Source organism: Orcinus orca, chromosome 5 (genome assembly GCF_937001465.1).
Source record: "Orcinus orca chromosome 5, mOrcOrc1.1, whole genome shotgun sequence".
Lineage (NCBI taxonomy): Eukaryota > Metazoa > Chordata > Mammalia > Artiodactyla > Delphinidae > Orcinus > Orcinus orca.
In genome coordinates, this window is record NC_064563.1 from 76,614,992 (window position 1) to 76,635,017 (window position 20,026).

The 20,026-nt window shown below is 35.1% G+C and overlaps 1 protein-coding gene across 15 annotated transcripts in view; it reads left to right on the forward strand.

The window, feature by feature from the left end:
* Positions 1-20,026, forward strand: part of DLG1 (discs large MAGUK scaffold protein 1) — a 285,338-nt gene that overhangs the window by 38,875 nt on the left and 226,437 nt on the right. The window contains exon 1 of one of the 15 annotated variants that reach the window (XM_049709665.1): positions 2,520-2,564. The exons of the other annotated variants lie outside the window; for them this stretch is intronic. Within the exon in view, the coding sequence (XP_049565622.1) occupies positions 2,535-2,564 (30 nt within the window). The 5' untranslated portion in view covers positions 2,520-2,534. Of the gene's footprint in view, positions 1-2,519; positions 2,565-20,026 lie in introns of those variants that run through there. 15 annotated transcript variants of the gene reach the window in all.

Below are 20,026 nucleotides of genomic sequence, written 5' to 3' on the forward strand. Positions count from 1 at the left end.
ATCTGTAGATTGCTTTGGGTAGTGTAGTTCATTCATTTTCACAATATTGATTCTTCCAATCCAAGAACATGGTATATCTCTCCATCTGTTTGTGTCATCTTTGATTTCTTTCATCAGCGTCTTGTAGTTTTCTGAGTACAGAAACTTTGAGTACAAAAACCTACCTTTCTTTCCTTAGGTAGGTTTATTCCTAGGTATTTTTTTCTTTTTTTTGCAATGGTGAATTGGATTGTTTCCTTAATTTCTCTTTCTGATCTTTCGTTTTTAGTGTATAGGAATGCAAGAGATTTCTGTGCATTAATTTCATATCCTGCAACTTTACCAGATTCATTGATTAGCTATAGTAGTTTTCTGGTGGCATCTTTAGGATTATCTATGTATAGTGTCATGTTATTTGCAAACAATGACGGTTATTTCTTCTTTTCCAATTTGTATTCCTTTTATTTCTTTTTCTTCTCTGATTGTTGTGGCTAGGACTTCCAAAACTATGTTGAATAATATTGGCAAGAGTGGACATCCTGGTCTTTTTCCTGATCTTAGAAGAAATGCTTTCAGTTTTTCACCTTTGGAAATGATATTTCCTGTGGGTTTGTCATATATGGTCTTTATTATGTTGAGGTAGGTTCCCTCTGTGCCTATTAGAGTATTTATCATAAATGGGTGTTAAATTTTGTCAAAAGCTATTTTTCTGCATATATTGAGATGATCATATGGTTTTTATTCTTAAATTTGTTAATATGGTGTATCACATTGATTGATTTGCATATATTGAAGAATCCTTGCATCCCTGGGATAAATCTCACTTGATCATGGTGAATGATCCTTTTAATGTGTTGTTGGATTCTGTTTTCTAGTATTTTGATGAAAGCCTAAGAGACCTCTGGGACAACATTAAATGTACCAACATTCGCATTATAGGGGTCCCAGAAGGAGAAGAGAGAGAGAAAGGACTCAGGTGATATTTTAATAGATGGATTAAAAAAAGTACAGCATCTAAACAACTTAGATGGAAATGAAAATGGTGTTTGAGATACGAGTTAATTCAAAAAGTGGCTGTAGTTATAATGACGACCCTAACGTTTAAGGTGAATGTGAAGTTTGACTATAATTGTTTTCTGAATGTGAGTAGAATAAAGTAATATTTTAGATATATTATTTTAATAATATGTTGTTAAATATATGTTGAGTCTGCTTAAAGTAGATATTTGATTATTTCATCTGTATTCACCTAAGAATATGACTACTTAAAAGTTAAACAGTTTCAACTCTGTTAATGGGCTGAAACACTATTTCTGACTCTTGCTATAGTGATTTTCAATCTCCAGTGTTATGAGGTCTGCCAAACTTAGGAATGCCTTCTCTCTCTAGGGTAGACTATTTTAGATAATAAAAATTACACATAAACACAGAACACTAAGGGAGAAACCAACTATAGGAGTGAGGTATAAGAAGAAAATGGGAACAGTTCACTTGTTTGAGTTTGAGGCAGTTTATAATACCTGTAGACTATGAGGAAACCTTGTGGACAGAAATTGCAGGTAATGCTCTTCCTTATTACACATTTTTACAGGGGAGCATGGCTGCAAGGTTATGAGACTGAAAGCCAGTTGTAGCCCTATGCCTTGTCCTGTCAGCCTATCTAGCTCTATTTTCAGTGATTTTTGAGGAAAAGACATGAATTCACAAAGTTAGGCTACTTCTGGGTTAAAAATGAAGTCTTCTTCAAGAGTTTGAAATGGTACATAGTTACAGTTATCTTTTTGTGGTGGTGTTCTTTTTTTTTAAGGGATTAAGTGAAATAGATTTAATAGGGCACTAAAGTTAAAATCTGACTTAATTGGTAAAATGTTATTATTACCATTTTTTAATAAAGGGAGAAAAGGTAAGTTTTAGAGATAATATTTTAAATTATTGCATTTTGTTCTTCTCTCTCCCCTTCTCAAAAATACCACATGGAATATTCCATTCATTACTGTCTGAGAAAGTCATTACTTTGCAAGCTGCAGTTGCTGAAATGGTTTAGTGGAAGAACTGTTTGCTTGCATTTTTTTTTTTTTTAGTGATTTTTTTTTCTTTTGGTAGTTATTTTTTGAATATCCAAACTGTAGCAAACAAGGAGGAGTTTTAAATTTATATCGGGGAAACCTCTTTGTGGAACATTTCATTAGATGCCTCCCTGTCAACCTCATATCTTTAAAAGAGGGATTAATGAAACAGCATCTGAAGCAGCAGTGAACTCTTGCGGAATAAACCCTGACCTCTTCCACAGTGTTTTGTGGGATAATTTCAAGTTCTTCAGATACAGATTACATAAAGAAGATTGTAGGGCACGTGACACATTCTGGTTTCCTGTATTTCAGGTAGTAGAAAAATTGCTACCTCTAAGAATGGATCCTGGAGAGATCTTGTCACAGTTATAACTTTTCATCAGTGGTTTTATCTCACAACTTTATTTTTACTTTTTGTTCATATAGGCAACTTAAAATAGTTTGCAGTAAACTGCTTTATGTATTAAATATTGTAATGGTAGAGTAATGGATTGCCTGTGCATTGTAACCACAAAGGTAAGATATAGTATGCTTTCTACCTTTGTTAGTGACAGTGTGAGAGACCTTTTTGTTTATAATATATTTAAAAAATAAAGTGTAACCATTGTTATATATTTGAAAATAGATATTTGAATCCATTTGATGCTTAGTTTATATCCTTTAGGAAAGGTAATATTCTGAAATGTGTTTCAGATAGCTAAAAATAGTATATTGAACGGATATTTTTTTTCCCTGAGATTTACAGGAAGCATTTCTCCCAACAGCAAAGGTTTATAGGACCCTGATTATATTTAAATCTTCTAAATATATTCTCAAAGTTCTCCCCCTCTACTTTATTTTCTGTCCCCATATGTCATGCTGGTTGAAAGTATAACTCATTTTGAGAACATTTTCTGGACTCTCCCATTTATTTATTGCAAATATAGTTAATTTTTGTTTTAAGAAGAATAGTGAAGTTCTGATTGTGTTGCCTTTGGAAAGATGTTGATTGGATTTAAAATGGTTAAACTTGTGCAAGAACTCCTTAAAGTTATTTGTTTTAAAGTCTGTTATGCTCATCTTCAAAGTGCAACATGCTTCACTTAAGCTCTGAGTTTGGTTTCTTTTATTCCTGAGCACCAGTTTGTGGACATTGTGTGATTGTGTAAGATTCAAGATGCTTACATTTAAAATTTATATATTGGTTTGTAAAATATGGAATAATTTATTTTGGGGGTTTTATTTCTATAAACTTATGACACAGTGTTAGACAAAATTGTTGAGATTTTTAAATTATGTTCAGTAATAAAAGAATCAGTAAATTTGTGAATTCTGAAAGTAGTCTATTTTTATGTAGTGAATTATTTTTCACAAAAGGAAAAGCAAGAAAATTGATCTAAATTAGTTTTGTTTGCTTTTTGTTTAAAATTATAATTCAGACAGTAAGAGTTTTCATCAGATACTAACATACCCATTATCTGGTCCCATTCTATTTATCAGGGATGTCTTCCATGTACCTCTGTGTAAAACTGTCTTATCAAAATATTCTTACAGAATGTTTAAAGGGCAGTAAGCCTGGGACACAGGTTTAGTCTAGTTAGTTTGGTTTGGGTTTTTTTTTTCCCTTCTCTAAGTTCTTTTCATGGTTGTCGGTGGTTGGTTCTCTCTGTGATTTACCTTTTATCACTTCATTCACTTTAATTTTTATTTCTAATATTATAGCAAGGTTATTTGAAATGATCTATCTTCTCTCTCCCCTGTCCTTTTTGATACATTAAAATATTTTGTATTTGATCCTTTTTAAGCAAAAGAGAGCTACCATTGTTAAAAAAATTTGTATGGAATCAATATCTAAAGTTTTAATAAGTTTTTATTATGTAACTGTTAAAGCAAAAATAGAAAAGATGTAGGTTGGAAATTAGGAAGCCTAAAATATTATTTGTAGCTACTTTTGAAAGAGCTAAATTAAAATGATTTCTTTTATTAGAAATAAACCCTTTGAACGTATTTAACCAATAGCTATAGCAGGAAGAGCAAAAATCTTAATTTTCTTTTCGACTGAAGTGCTGCAGTGTTTTCTCCCCCTTGAGTCTTTTCTCGCTTTTCTGATCTTTAGAGAGCTTTATGGTTTTTTATATATTTTTAAAGTCTGACAATATAGTTGATGTAATTCTATCATGTTAATACTAAAACACCTTTCCAAGTGAATTTTTTTTCATCATCCGCCTCCCCTCTCTCCCACTTGTGTAGGCATGGTGAGCTAGGTAGGCATGTTGCATCACTGCTACCATGGATACCCTTAAGAACAGGCATGTGGGTTGAGTTAAAGCAATGATGATTAGTTTTCTGGGCTCCCCCCCCCATAACTATATGTTCTTCACAATGAAGACTGTTACTTTAAAATGTTTGCAAATGACTGGGTTGTGAGATGTGATGACTAAATCATCATGGTTGCTGAACAGCCAAATTTTGGCCTCCATTTACAGTAGTATTAATGCAGTCATAAATAGCTCTAGTTCCTTTTCTGATTAATACATTTTAAACACATGTAATGTTTGTTTTGCCTCTTAGTAGGAAATGAAAATGTATTTCCTCTTCAGTCTGAATTTTTAAAAATACTTGTTCTGAATTTACGTATTTTGCAGGGGAAAAGATCCTAGTGAGCATTTCTCTTGTGCAGTATTTCTTTATTGTTAGTATACATACATAGATCTTTATGTAATTTAATCAGCTTGGATACAATATTTTATTTTGTGCTTTTCCACATAATGTCTAAGAGATATTTGTTTTTGTGTTTGTAAATCCTTCTGTTCTTAATTAGCTCCTTTGTAAATGTATGTCAGTTGAGGTGGAATTAATATTGTTAGAGGGCCAGGAAGAGATGTGTAGTTTTGTCAGACTCATTATCACTATGGGAAAATTAACTCCAAGTATACGAAGTCCAACAAGAGTGATTTGGGAGTATTGTATACGGTGTGTTTTCTTTTTTTAGTGGTAAGCGCTGTGCAGCTTCAGCTAGAGGCATTCATATTCTTTAGTATAGAGGTTTCCCATCTGTCTGTTAACTTCTGAGAAAAGGGAGTTGCATAACTTCCGTATCAGAATTTCTTGCAGTAGAATCATGTCTTTCTCCATCTTTTGTTATACTATTTGTTGATCAAGTAGAAAAGGGATATTTTCTCTCTCTCTCTCTATTCATTTTAGGGTCATTTAGCAGAAGTTTAGGTGGCAGGAGAAAGACCTGAAAAGAAAAAATTTTCTCGTGTGTTCTTGATTAAGCTTATTAGGTGGAAAGGAGTGTTCATATTTCAGGAGATTCTCTTGCACTCAGTACCAGTTGTTATTATTTTTGTTATTCAACTTGTTTGGCGAAACTTGGAGTCCATATTAAATTCTGTTAGGGCAATATTTGAAGTCTGTGCAGTCTTGGGGAGTCTCTTCCAATTAAGGGACTGCCAATACAAATGTATTAGGAGCTGCAGACCAGGTTTTCATTGTTTTTATTAACAGGTCTTTTTTTTTTCCCCCCAGCTCTTGTGAGGTGGTTCCTTGTTCTTTGAGATCTTCATGCATAATGATTTCCTTTGTTTGCAAGTCCTTGCCCCCAAATCTTATTAACCCTTCAGATTCCAGTTTATAGATTATTTCCTCAGGGAAGCCTTCCTTGAGGCCCAAGATTAAATAAGGTTCTTTTATTGATAACTTCTGTAAGTATACTTTACTTTCCTTTTAGCACACAGTGTATCATGTATTTGTGTGATTCTTTATTAGTGTATGTTTCTTCCACTGAACTATAAACTTTATAAAATAAGACTTTTATTCTCATGGTATTCCCGAGGCCTGACCAAGTGTCTGAGTATCTACATATAGTGGATACTCAGTAAATAATTGTTGAATGAATGAGGCTTTGGCACAGATGTTCCAAACTTGTGGATTAAAAAAAATAAATGAATATTTTTACTTTGTAATGCATTTAAGCCCTCTTTTGAATATGGTTGTATGTTGACATCCTGGAAAATTGTCACTAAAATTTATTTATCTTTCTATATTTATTATGAATTCAAAAGGATCCAGAAAATGGCCCATCTTCCCAGTGTTTTCCACCTCTTTCTTAGTTTATGGTGGGGATGGACCACATCATCTTTTTTTTTTTAACATCTTTATTGGAGTATAATTGCTTTGCAATGGTGTGTTAGTTTCTGCTTTATATCAGAGTGAATCAGCTATACACACACATCTATCCCCATATCTCCTCCCTCTTGTGTCTCCCTCCTACCCTCCCTATCCCACCCCTCTAGGTGGTCACAAAGCACCGAGCTGATCTCCCTGTGCTATGGTGGCTGCTTCCCACTAGCTATCTATTTTACATTTGGTAGTGTATATATTGGACCACATCATCTTGTCTTGATACTTACTTGTCTACTATTCACTTAAGTATTTGACTTTTTTTGAATGGTTGTATATATAATTTTTTTTCTTGCTTGTACTTAATTTGGGAGAGTCAGATCCTTTTTCATTTTACAGGGCTTACTTCCATCTCTAGACTGCAAAATGTTGACTAACAAGTTAAGTACTGTCCAGTAGAACTTGATGCAGTGATGGAAATGTTGTGTATCTGTGCTGTGCTATCCACTGACACATAAAACATGGCCTGTTTGACAGAGGAACTAAATTTTAATTAATTTAAGTAGACTTAGATTATTGATTGTAGCAACCATTTCCATACACCAGCCAACCATTCACGTATTTATTCTTGAATTTTTTATACATTTTTTTGAGTGGGTAATAAACTTACATATTATTCAAAATAAACTCAGGAATCAAAAATCACTTTAAAAAATTATATAGTTATGTCTCACTTCTGTCCCTTCTCACCCTGGTCCCCATAGGGAACTATTTTTATTTGTTTCTATATTTTTTCCAGTGTTTATGCATATACAGGAATTAAGAATGTTTTATTTCTCCCTTTCCCTATACAACAGATAATGTGTTTTATATTTATATAATCTTTTGTCCCTTGCTGGTTTTACTTATAATATCCTGAAGGGCTCTCCATTTTAGTATACATAACTTTTTCTCATTCATTTTTCAGAAGTATAATGTTTAGTTGTGTGATAACAGTTTCCTTAACCAAACATAGTCTTTTAAATAAATGACCTGTAACAGCTGGTTCTAATTGGAGAAAGATGAAAGTTGGATAGTACCTAGTACTGAATATCATGAAAAATTCCGAATTTTCAAAAGTTATAAATATATTTTTGCTAAGCACTAAAGTTCTTTCTAACCTCTTATTATAAACAATTTTTTTCAGTGAAAAAACTTTGTATGTGTGTCATTTTATATTTGTGCATGTATATCTGTATCATGTAGGATTGCTGGTTTAGAGAGTAAATGTGCTGTAATTTAGGTATCTATTGCCAGATTCTCCTCCACTGGAGTTGTGTCATTTTGCATTCCCACCAGCAGTGTATGAGAGTGATTGTTTCCCTGAAACTGTCGACAGAATGTATTTTCAAATTTTTGTATTTTTGCCAATTTCCTGGGTGAGAAATGGTATATAAATGTAGTTTTAATTTGCATTTCTCATATATTTAAACAAGGTTTATTATGTTTCATACTTTTTCCCTTCTGAGTTGGTCTTTTTCTTCTCAGTTTCTAGGAGCTCTTTATATAATAACAGGGAGCTTAGCCTTTGTCTGTGATGAGTTGCAGATTTTTCCCCCACACTTTGTCATGGTGTTATTATTAGTTCTCCCCTCCCTTCCCCTCCCCTCCCCTCCCCTCTTCTCTCTCTTCTGAATTTTGAGGTCATAGCAAGACCTTCCACATTCATATTCCAGAGTTACAAGGAATTCCACCCAGGTGTTATAAAAAATTCACCCAAGTATTCTTTTGGTACTTTATATAAGATTTCATTTTTAAGTCTTAGGACCATTTAAAGATTATCTTGATCTGTAGTGTTAGTTGTGGAACTGGTGTAATATTTTTCCACATGGCTACCCATTTGTTCCAGCGTCATTTATTTAAAAGTTCATATTTACCCCCACTTGATTGAGATGCCACTTTTTTTTGTTTTGCGGTACGCGGGCCTCTCACCGCTGTGGCCTCTCCTGCTGCGGAGCAACAGGCTCTGGACGCGCAGGCTCAGCGGCCATGGCTCACGGGCGCAGCCGCTCCGCGGCATGCGGGATCCTCCCGGACCGGGGCACGAACCTGTGTCCCCTGCATCGGCAGGTGGACTCCCAACCACCACGCCACCAGGGAAGCCCGAGATGCCACTTTTTGACATATGTATTTAGGTCTGTTCTGGACATCGAATTCTGTTTCATTGGTTTGTCCATTTAAGAACCAACTTGATGGCGTTTTACTTACTGAAGCTTTTTAGTATGCCTTAACATCTAATATAATTATTGTTTCTCTTTGCTTCTCTGTTTTTGAGTTTTTTATTGAAAAAAGGATGATTCTTTCTTGTTTGTTTATCCATATAGATTTTACAATCAACTTATCTAGTCTGAGAAAGTGTTTCAGTATTGGGAACAACCTCTAAATAAGTACAGTCAGCCCTCTGTAGTCTCACGTGCTGTATCTGTGAATACCGAGGAATGACTGTACTACATCATTTTTTATAAGGGACTTGAGCGTCTGTGGATTTTGGTATCTGTGGGGATCCTGGAACCAGTCCCCTCACCGGATACCAAGGGACGACTGAATAGAACTTAAGGAAAGTTTTTTTGCCCAGTAAGGAGAGGCAGGAGCGTTTGGTAAAATTTTCTCTTACATACCTTCCCAACTAATAGTATAAACTGCCAACAAAAGGGTAGACAATAGTCTTTTTGATTCCCTAGCCTGGGGAACAGGATTTTAAATTCATCTCTTAACAGTTCTTACCAGTTGATTTTTGTTTAATCAAAGACACATTTTACCTGTTTATTGCCAAAGTTTACCAGTTGCCTTTTGACTAAGTGAAATAGGTTTATTTTCGGTCTATGTTGGATTCCTAGAGGGCTGTGTTGAGAATTCTAACAGATTGAAGGAAAAGTGCTGTCGTCAGTTCATATAGGCTTTGCCATGGCTGAGGGATTGGAGAAGGGTGAGGGCCTTGGTAGAGCAGTGGGATCATTTGTATTTAATGTTTTGAAAATCCTTACCCATTATCACCTTATAGCATTTTAAATGACTCTACTGTTTGGATGTTTTATAACTAAGTCAGCATTTGGATTATTTCTGTTTTTTTCTCTGAAAATGATGTACTTGATGCTTAGTCTCTGAGCATAACCATTATTCTTTAGGTGAGGAATTTCAGTATAGAAGGTATGAACATTTTTTAAAAATTTAATTATTTATTTATGGCTGTGTTGCGTCTTTGTTGCTGCGTGCGGGCCTTCTCTAGTTGCGGTGGGCGGGAGTCAGTCTTCGCTGTGGTGCGCGGGCTTCTCTTTGTGGTGGCTTCTCTTGTTGCGGAGCACAGGCTCTAGGCGTGTGAGATTCAGCAGTTGTGGGTTGCGGGCTCTAGAGCACAGGCTCAGTAGTTGTGGCGCATGGGCTTAGCTGCTCTGCAGCCCGTGGGATCTTCCCAGGCCAGGGCTTGAACGCATGTCCCTTGCGTTGGCAGACGCACTCTCAACCACTGCGCCACCAGGGAAGCCCGATATGAACATTTTTAATGTTTTGATAAATATTGCCACAATTTCTAAACTTTAATTACCTTCAGATTATTTTTCCAGTTAAAGTACCCTATTTTATATTAAGTGTGTTTTCACTGAACTGGTCCTGCATTTTACATGTGGAAAGATTCATTATAGCTTCTGCTCTTATCCATAATGATTGAGTTTCTCGACTGTTTCACTTTTTGTTAACTTTTAATATCCAGTCAGTGTTCATCCGGGGTTTACCTTATTTGGGACCTACTGCATTGGAAAAATAGAGGTTGCTTCAAGTACTATCTATTTCTGCTTATCCTTTTACAATTGGACTTTCAAATGGATGAGGATAACTAAGGCTTCTGTTTCTCTTATTTTGTCAGTCTCTCACTTTTTAAAATTCCTTATAGTCTGCATTCTGCAGCAGTCACTCAACTGAAATTGTGCATTAGTCTGGACAGAATAAAGAATAATTGTTAAGAGCTCAAGCTCTGGAGACCTTTGAGGTTCTAGTCTCAACCCTTGATTCCTGGACAAGTCATTTATTCCTTCTGTGTTTTGTTTCCTCATCTCTAAAATAGGGGAAATAATGGCACCTACTTTACATGGTTATTAAAGATTAATTGAGCTAATAATTACACACTGTCAAGTGTGTGAAATGATGACTACCACATAGAAAGACTTTAATAATAATGTTAGCAGATATTTTTAATAATTTTTATTAAATAGTAATAAAATATATAGCCTTCTGGTTGGACAGAACAATCTTTTCTGAATCATTCTCTCTGCCTTTACACTGTTGGTGTTCCCTCTTTTATAATTCTTGTTCCCTGCCTTTTATGACTAGTGTCCTGGTTCTCTTTCTTTATTAAGGGTGGTGGATGGTTTAGGTACAGCTATATATTAAGGCAAACTGGCATTAGGAATAAAAGGAAAATGAAAAAGGATGAGATTTAAAGATACTTTTACACATGCCTGGTTCTGCTTTATCTATGTCTTCTTTTGCTGCTTTTATTTTGGATTTTAGAGTTATGCTAATGCCTGTCTTTGGAGACAGCTCCCTGAATCTCTGATTGCCAAAAGTTTATGACTATATATCCTTCTTTTGGTGATTGGTATGTAACCATCTTATATGGATAAAGAAAAAGGATTGTCCATATGTGGGAAAAGATACTTGTGATTCCAGTGGATACTCAACAACTATTCAAGTAGATAACTGATAATGGTAGGTAATAAATCACCAGAGAAATGTTGAATTGTTTTGGCTTATCAGTTTGAGAATTATGAATAGAAATGTCTTTGATTTAAATGTTTGTATTTATACATCAGGACGCTTTTAGTTGTGCTGGGTTGTATTAAAATTGTATATTAGCCAGCAGCTTTGAAAGGCATGTGAGACCTTTTTAAAGAAAATCCTAGTACAGAGATTTCAGGTTTTTTAGATTTTAGGAAGTTGAATTTTAATAATACATAGAAATGCTGCCCTCTACTGTTGCCTAGTTGTTTTACTGCCATGTAAAAATGTTCAGTAACCTCTACTAGGATAACTTTTCTTAAAGTATTAGATTGGAGTATACTATTAGATTGGAGTATAACTATATAAAATATTATTCTGATAACATAATTGTTAAATTATTTTTATTACTCAGTGCTAACTCCCATTAAATATGTTCATTGTCATCATTTTTTGGCTTTTAGAAAAACTTGGATCTTGGAACAAAAATCTTAGCTTCTTATTTTACATGGTGAACTTTAGGTGGTCACTTGATTGATTCTGTATGGTTGTGAGATTCAGAGCTTGTATTGATAGCTTATAAGCAAACTAAAAAGTTCTACAGGTAAAGGTATTTTTCTAAAGTAAAAATTGTTTTAATATCTTATGTAATTGATTTGAAATTCTAATCAATATTAAATAGGGATGTAAGATCTTCATATGTTTACTAAAAGGAAGCCCTGCCTAAACAGTGGTGATGTTGACCAAAATTTTAACCTCTGGATTTCAGGTTTTTCACTGTAAAATGAAAGGATTAGAAGAGATAATTTTTAAGATTACCTTCAGCTTTGTTTTACTGAGTACCTATTGTATATGAAGTAATCTACTGTATATAAGATAGAAATGGAAAAACAAAGATGGTTAGTATAGTTCTTGCTCTAGATCGGGTCAGCCAATTAGCCAAATCAGACCGTGGTCATTTACTTAATGTCATGGCTGCTTTCATGCTACAGTGGCAGAGTTTGAGCAGTTGCAGCAGAGACCATATGATCTGCAAAGCTGAAAATATTTACTGTCTGGCCCTTTATAGAGAATGTTTTCTGACCCTTGCCCCAGATGAACTTGGGGTCTGATGTTGAAGATAAGTATCTAAAAAGATAATTCAGAATGGGCATTTATAAAGGACGTACAAACAAAATGCCAGGAGTAGTTTAAATAAAGTTAACATGCAATAAAGGAAAATATGCTTTCATCATCAACACTGTTCTTCCCAGTTCAGTAGTGTGCTAACATCTAGTAATTCCCAGAGATTCCTGTTTATCAGACATTAGCAAGTATCCTGCTTCACAACCTCATTATCGTCATTACCATTATGACTTTCTTTTTGTAAAATGCACAAATCTATGTAGGCACTTCAGTGTCTTTTTATAACTGTGACCACTACCTATGTAAAAATATAAAACATTTTCAGTACCCCAGAATACTCCCTTTTGTTCTTCCTAAAACATTTTGGCCTCCCCAGGAGTAATCATTTTTCTGACCTATATCACTGTAGATTAGCTTTGAACTTCTTACAAATGTAGTCATATAGTGTATATGGTCATTTCCAGTTTCTTTTACTCAGCATGTGTGTCTCTGTGTGTGTCAGTAGTTTGTCCCTTTTTATTGATGTGTAGTATTCCATTGTATGACTACACCACAACTTTATTCTGCTGTTGTTGGAATTTGGGTTGTTTCCAGTTTGGGGCTGTTAAGACTAAAGCTGCTTTGAACATTTTTGTGGAAGTCTTTTGTGGACATAAGCATTTATTACTCTTGGGCATATATACCTGGGAGTTAGAGTTTTAAATTCATCTTGTAGAGTCCTTACCAGAAAGTGTTTGTTTAATAGGACAAGGTGGGAGGGTGGAATCAAAGACACATTTTCACCTACTTACTAAGTTTGACTTGTCCACCTCTCCATTACAAAGTGACACCTTTACATTTCTTCATGAACCCTGTGACTAAGGCAACCTACCTTTTGACTAAATCAAATAGGTTTTCTTTTTCTGATGCCAACTTTGGTTGATGTTGGGTGTTTAGAGGTCTTTGCTAAGAAGTCTAATAGCAGGTTGAAGGAAAGAGTGCTGTCGTCATTTAGTAGTCTTTGTCGTGACTGAGAGATTGGAGAAAGTTGGAGGACCTGGCAGAACAGTGGGATCATTTGTATTTAATATATTTTGTATATTTAAAGTTGCCATTTTAAACTCCTTTTCTTCTAGTTCTGACATCTGTGTCTTCTGTGGTTCTGCTATGGGTCTACTTTTGATTGTTGTTCTCTTATTGTTCATGTTTTTCTGATTCTTTCCGTATCTTGAAAGTTTTTTGTTGTGTGCTTTAAGTAATGTGTGAAAGAACTATTGAGACTGAACCAATGTTCTTTTCCTTGTAAGAAGCTAGAATGAAACTAATCAATTAGGAGTTGTTTGTTTAGAGCTAGGTTGCTACATTACTTTCTTTCAGCTCACTTCAATTTTCAAATATCATAAGGATGAGATCAGTTCTGTGCCTTTCCCTTTCCACCAGTAGGACTTTAAGACCTAAGAACTGTGACACTGTAGAAATGTTTCACTGCTTTTCCAGCCCAATTCTCAGCCTCCTACACTTCAGTACTCTCAGTAAATGTCCCATGAGGGTGATCCAGTGTGTGGGGACAACAAGCTCTCCATTTTAGGTTCCTCCACATTCCAACTTTACATGCCAACCCACATGTGATTAAAAACTCCACTGCTGGGCTTCCCTGGTGGCGCAGTGGTTGAGAGTCCGCCTGCCGATGCAGGGGACACGGGTTTGTGCCCCGGTCTGGGAAGATCCCACATGCTGCGGAGCGGCTGGGCCCGTGAGCCATGGCCGCTGAGCCTGCACGTCCGGAGCCTGTGCTCTGCAACGGGAGAGGCCACAGCAGTGAGAGGCCCGCGTACCGCAAAAAACAAACAAACAAACAAACAAAAAACTCCACTGCTTACCCCAGCAGAGTTCCTTAACCTAGATCATGCCCAGTCCTTTGCCCACCTGGGTCAAAACTTGCTAAGTACTCCGTTTAGGTAAGTGTCTGCCTTCTCTAGAAAAGGTTCATCTCTTTGGAATTTGGATTCCTGAGATTAATTTGTGTTCAGAAATTTCCGTTTTTTAAAATGAAGCTTTTTGTGATAACTGTAGATTCATGTATGTATGTAAAAAATAGTATAGAGATCTCATGTGCCCTTTACCCAATTTCCTTCAAAGGTAACTGTAGTACAGTGTCACTAACCAGGATATTAACATTAATATAGTCAAGATCCAGAACATTTCCATCACCACAGAGATCCATTATACTGCTTTTTTCTAGCCACACCTACTTTCCTTCCACCCCATCACCCTCTTAATTCATAGGAACTTCTAATCAATATTCCATTTCTGTAATTTTGTCATTTATTTTATATAAATGGAATCATAAGTATGTAACCTTTTGGGATTGGCTTTTTTTTTTTAAACTCTAATTTTCTGGAGATTCATCCAAAAAATGATTGTTGTTTATATTAGTAATTTGGTTTTTTGCTATTGCTGGGTACTATTCCCATGATATGGCTGTACGACTGATAACCATTCACCTGTTGAAGGACATCTGAGTTTTCCAGTTTTTGACTATTACAAGTAAAGCTGCTATTAAACATTTGTGTACAGTTTTTGTGTGAACATAAGTATTCATTTCTCTGGGATAAATCACCCAGGAGTGCAAATTGCTGGGTCATATGGTTGTTGCATATTTATTTTTTTAAGAAACTGCTAAACTGCTTTCCACAATGGTTGTACCATTTTTACATCCTCATCAGCAATGTGTGATTGATCCAATTTCTTTGCATCTTTGACAACATTTGGTGTTGTCACTAATTTTTATTTTAGCCCTTTTCATAGGTATGTAGTGATATCTCATTGCGGTTTTAATTTACATTTTCCTAATGGCTAATGATGTTGAATATCTTTTAATGTCCTTATTTGCCATCTGTATATCCTTCTTGTATACCTGTTCATGTCTTTTGCCCATATTCTAATTGACTTTTGTTGTTGTTGAATTTTGAGAGTTCTTTACATAATCTAGTATACTAGTCCTTTGTCAGATATGTCATGTGCAGATATTTTCTTTCAGTCTGTAGCTTGTCTTTTCATCCTCTTATTAGGGTCTTTCATGGAGCAAAGGTTTTTAATTTTGATGAAGTCCAGTCTATTAATATATACTTTCATGAGTCATGCTTTTTGTGGCAAATCTTTTGACAGTCATGTGTTTGTTGCTAGTGTATAAAAATACGGTTTACTTTTGTATTTTTATCTTGTACCCTGTGACCTTGCTGAACTCACTTATTAGTTGTAGGAGTTTCTTTGTAGGTTCCTTGAGATTTTTTAATGTAGATTGTCTGAAAATTGGGAGTTTTTTATTTCTTACTTTCTAATCTCTATGCTTTTATTTCCTTTCATTTGCCTTATTGCACTGGCTAGAACTTGCAGCATCTTCAAGATAGAACCATAACCCTTCTTCTTATCAACACTGTTGGCATCCTTCTGTAATTCATTGTAATTTCTTACTTGGACCCAAGTTCCTAGTAGTTGATCTCTCTTTCCTCTGTTGCCTAGATATATAACGTATTCGCCACATAAACCAGAATGGGAAAAAAATATCTAAATCAGAGTCTCATCTCTTCCTTGTTTAAAATTCTCTGAATGGCTCACAGTTCCAGTTAGAATAAAATCCAGTTAGAATACGCTCATTCTGGAATATTAGATCCTACCTCAGCTGGACTCTGAGCTACTCTTCTCCTGGTTGATTTAAGCTACTCTTCTCCTGGTTGAGTCTTCTCTAGTTATACTAGCCTTCTTTCAGATCCTAAAATTCCAATACTTTTGGATCAGGTACTCCTACTGCCTGAAAGCCCCTCTTCTTGATTTTTACATATCAACCTTCTTCAAATCTTTTAGGGTTCAGCCTAAATGACACATCTCAAAGAGGCCTTCTCTGACTAACTTAAATCTTCCCTGTTCCCCCTTGACCACACACTGTTTCCTTTTCAGTGCTTATCACTCTGTAATTGTTTACTTTGTTTAGTTTACAAATCTATGTGGAAAATAAAATTACTCAATGAATTAGAAATTTTGTGATATGTAAATAAAAACCTAATATTTATAATTTTGGCAGCCTGATATTTTAAAAATATAATTTGGGGATCAGACACATGGCTTTGAATGCCCCATTTGATGGGCACATTTAGAAAATTAACATTTAATGTAATTATCAATATAGTTGGGTTTAAATCTGTCATCTTGTTGTTTGTTTAATATTTGTCCCATCTGTTCTTTGTTTTTTCCTTTTACTACCTTGCTTTGTAGTAATTGGGTATCTTTTATGATTCCATTTTATCTTCAGCTGTTGGTTTATTACAATAGCTATACCTCTTTGCTTTATTGTTTTAGTTGTTGTTCCAGGCCCCAGAGTCTAAGATACACAATATATGCATCTTTAAGTTATCATAGTTTACCTTCAAATATTATAGCACTTGACATACAATGTTAAAATCTTGCAACAATGCACTTCCATTTCCTCCTCCTTTCATTTGTGCTGCTGTTATCATACATCTTCTACATGTATCGTAAACCCTATAAGCTATTTATTTTTTCTTTAAACAGAAAATTATCTTTTTCTTTTCAGATTAATAGACTTAATATTTTAGAGCAGTTTAATGTTTACAGAAAAATTGAGAAAATGCAGAGTTCCAGTTAATGAGCCAATATTGATACAATATTAACTAATGTCCATTGTTTGCATTAGGGTTCACTGTGTATGCTGTATATTCTGTGGGTTTTGAAAATATATAATGACGTGTATCTACCATTACATTATCATACAGAATAGTTTTATTTCCTTAAAAATCCCCAATGCTCCACCTGTTCATCTCCCCTTCCCCCCTGTGCACCCTTGGCAACTACCGATCTTTTTCCGCCTCCATAGTTTTGCCTTTTCCAGAATGTCATATAGTTGGTATATAGTGGTATATAGCCTTTTAAGTTTGGTTTCTTTCACATTATAACATGCATTTAAGTTTTCTCCATGTCTTTTCATGCTTGGCACATGATGGTACATTCTTTTTATCACTGAATAAGATTGTTTTCGCTAAAGAGTGTCCATACTTTTTCATGGGCAGCTAGGTCTTTTGCAAATAAGGTTGATAACTTTCAAGGCTTCTTTTTAGGCTTTTTTTTTTTTTTTTTTTTTCCGGTACGTCGGCCTCTCACTGTTGTGGCCTCTCCTGCTGCGGAGCACAGGCTCCGGACCCGCAGGCTCAGCGGCCATGGCTCACGGGCCCAGCCGCTTCACGGCATGTGGGATCTTCCCAGACCAGAGCACGAACCCGTGTTCCCTGCATCGGCAGGCGGACTCTCAACCACTGCGCCACCAGGGAAGCCCTAGGCTTTTTTTAAGTTGGGTCTCCACTAGCCTCTTCTTAGGTTTACTACTAAGCCTTGACTGTCTAGGAGTGTATACTGATTACTCCAGGTGTTCATTGAGGTCTCTCTTCTCTGACTATATAGATCTAAACACCTCCCTGACAGTTCTTGGCCTTGTGGAGTTTCACGTTATCAAGTAAATTAACATTCAGACCAGAATCTCAAGGGCACTCCCTCTACAGATTTCTGGAGCTCTTTCTCTGCTTAGCTTCCTCCTTTCTGATAATCTGTTTTGCAAATACCAACTGCTTTAGACTCCCTGAAAACCAGTGTTGATGTCTTCAACCAGTCTTGATCTCTTCAGTTCCGTGAGATGGCTGTGTTTGCTTGAATTTCCCCATTGTGTGCCAGGTTCTCAAATTTGCCTCCAGGCAGAAAGCCAGAAAGATGGTATTGTTCATCTCATTTGTTTTCTTTCTCTCAGGTATCACAATCCTGTACTGCTTGTTGTTCCAGTGTCTGTAAACTGTTACTGCATGTATTTTTTCCCCTAGTTTTCCAGTTTTTTAAAGCAGAAGAGTAAGTTCTGTACCAGTTACTCCTTTGTGGCCTGACACAGTTTTTCCGATTTTATTTATTTAGATCCTATTTCACTTATAGATTTAAGATGGCCTACTCTGGAATATGAACTTATTTTTCAATAGTTGCCTTTAAAAAAAAATAACATTCTTGCTCTTTGGCAGTAAAGGAGATATAAAAGTAATGTATTTTCATTGAAAACTACAGAAATAGATAACAATGTACATAAGCCTTATCTGTAAATTCAGGCTCCGTATCTACCGCTGTTAACATTTTGGTATGTTCTACTAATTTTTCTAGGTGTATGTAACTTCTTATAAACATAATTGAGGGGCATGCGTACATAAACACATAATCCTCTTTGTTACTCCAATTTCAATTTTTTTCCTTTTAGAAAATACAGGTTGGAATAGCTTTCTGTGGCATTACATTTTCTTTAAAAGTGTATGTGTCTATTTGTGTGTGTTGTAATGGCAGTTAAAGATTTTTATCACAATAATGTATTATCATTTATTCAGACAACATGGGATTGATTATGATTAAACATTTATTATTTCCAAATGTAAGATCTTTAGTCAGTAAAGACTGTACTCCTAATTTTGTCTTCTGTACTTTTTTGGGGATATTTTGTCCTTGTTTCATCCATTTCATCCTCTCTGAGGAAAGTATTCTCTGTTGAAATTTTGGACTCGGTTCACTTTGAGAACTGTGCTTTTCTTTTATTAATTGGATCACCTGTATTTGTAAGCCTGTCTGTATATTAGAATCGCATAGAGAGCTTGTTAAAAGTAAAGATTCTTAGGCTTGAATTAGACTGAATACCTGGGAATCTTATTCAGGTAGGTCACCATTAGGGAACCACTATTCAAAACATGATCTCTGGTACTCTAGGATTACTTAAAGATCTGTGCGTTGATTGGTTCAGGAGGATGTACAAGAACATATGATGGAACTCATTGACCCTCAGCCAGAGCCTCTCTGCTTTTATTTATTTATTTTTTTCGGGGGGGGCACCCAACTAAGATATGGTTTCAGAGAAGTTTTATGGGAAAGGAAATGTGTTTACCACAGTAATAGCTTATCAGAGCTCTGCCTCTGATGTGTGATGGGTTTATCTCTTCAAATATAAAGAAGTCGCTGCATAAGAGTTATGGCTTGTTAAAGCTTATAAAAACTATTTAAATGGTTATATAAATATGATGTTTCCCAAATATCATACTCTTAAGTTATAATTTTTACTTTATGGTTGAGTATATTGAACAAATTTTTAATAAATTATTTTAATCCAATACTTAAAATCTTTGAATAGAAGTTAAAAAATCATAGTTGCTACCTATACATGGTAGTTTTTCCATTCTGTGAATATGGAATGTTTCTCTATTTATTTAAATCTTCTTTAGTTTACATTAATAATGTTTTGTAATTGTCAGTGTATGAGTATTGTACTTTTATTAAATTTTTTTCTGAATATTTAGTGCTTTTTTATGTTAATGTGAAAGGAATTATGTTCTTAATTTCATTTTCAGATTGTTCACGGTATATAAAGTTACATTAATTTTCGTATATTACTGATGTATTCTACATCCTTACTGAACTTTATTAGTTCTAATAGGTTTTGTGTGGGGGGATGGGGGGGACTCCTTAGGATTTTCTACATATAGAATCATGGCATTTGCAAATAAAGCAGTTTTACTTCTTCCTTTCCAATCTGGATACCTTTTGTTTCTTGCCTGATTGCACTGGCTGGAAACTCCAATACAGTTTTGATTAGGAGTGACTAAATTGTACATTTTTTCCTTGTTTTAAGGATCTTAAGGAGAAAACATTCAGTCTTTCACCATTAAGTATGATGTTAGATGTAGGTTTTCTATACGCACCCTTTATCAGGTTGAGGAATTTTCTTTATTTTCCAGGTTTGTTGAGAGAATTTTTATTGTGAATGGATGTTGGAGTTTGTCACATGCTTTTTATATGTCTATTGAGACACTTCTTAAAAAGATGTTTAATTTGACACAAAGGTTTTCATGTTGTTGTTGTTTTTTAACATAGGTGGTGATTTTAGTATCATTGGTGCATTGCGTATCATTTGGATTTAAATGAGAACCATGAAAGAT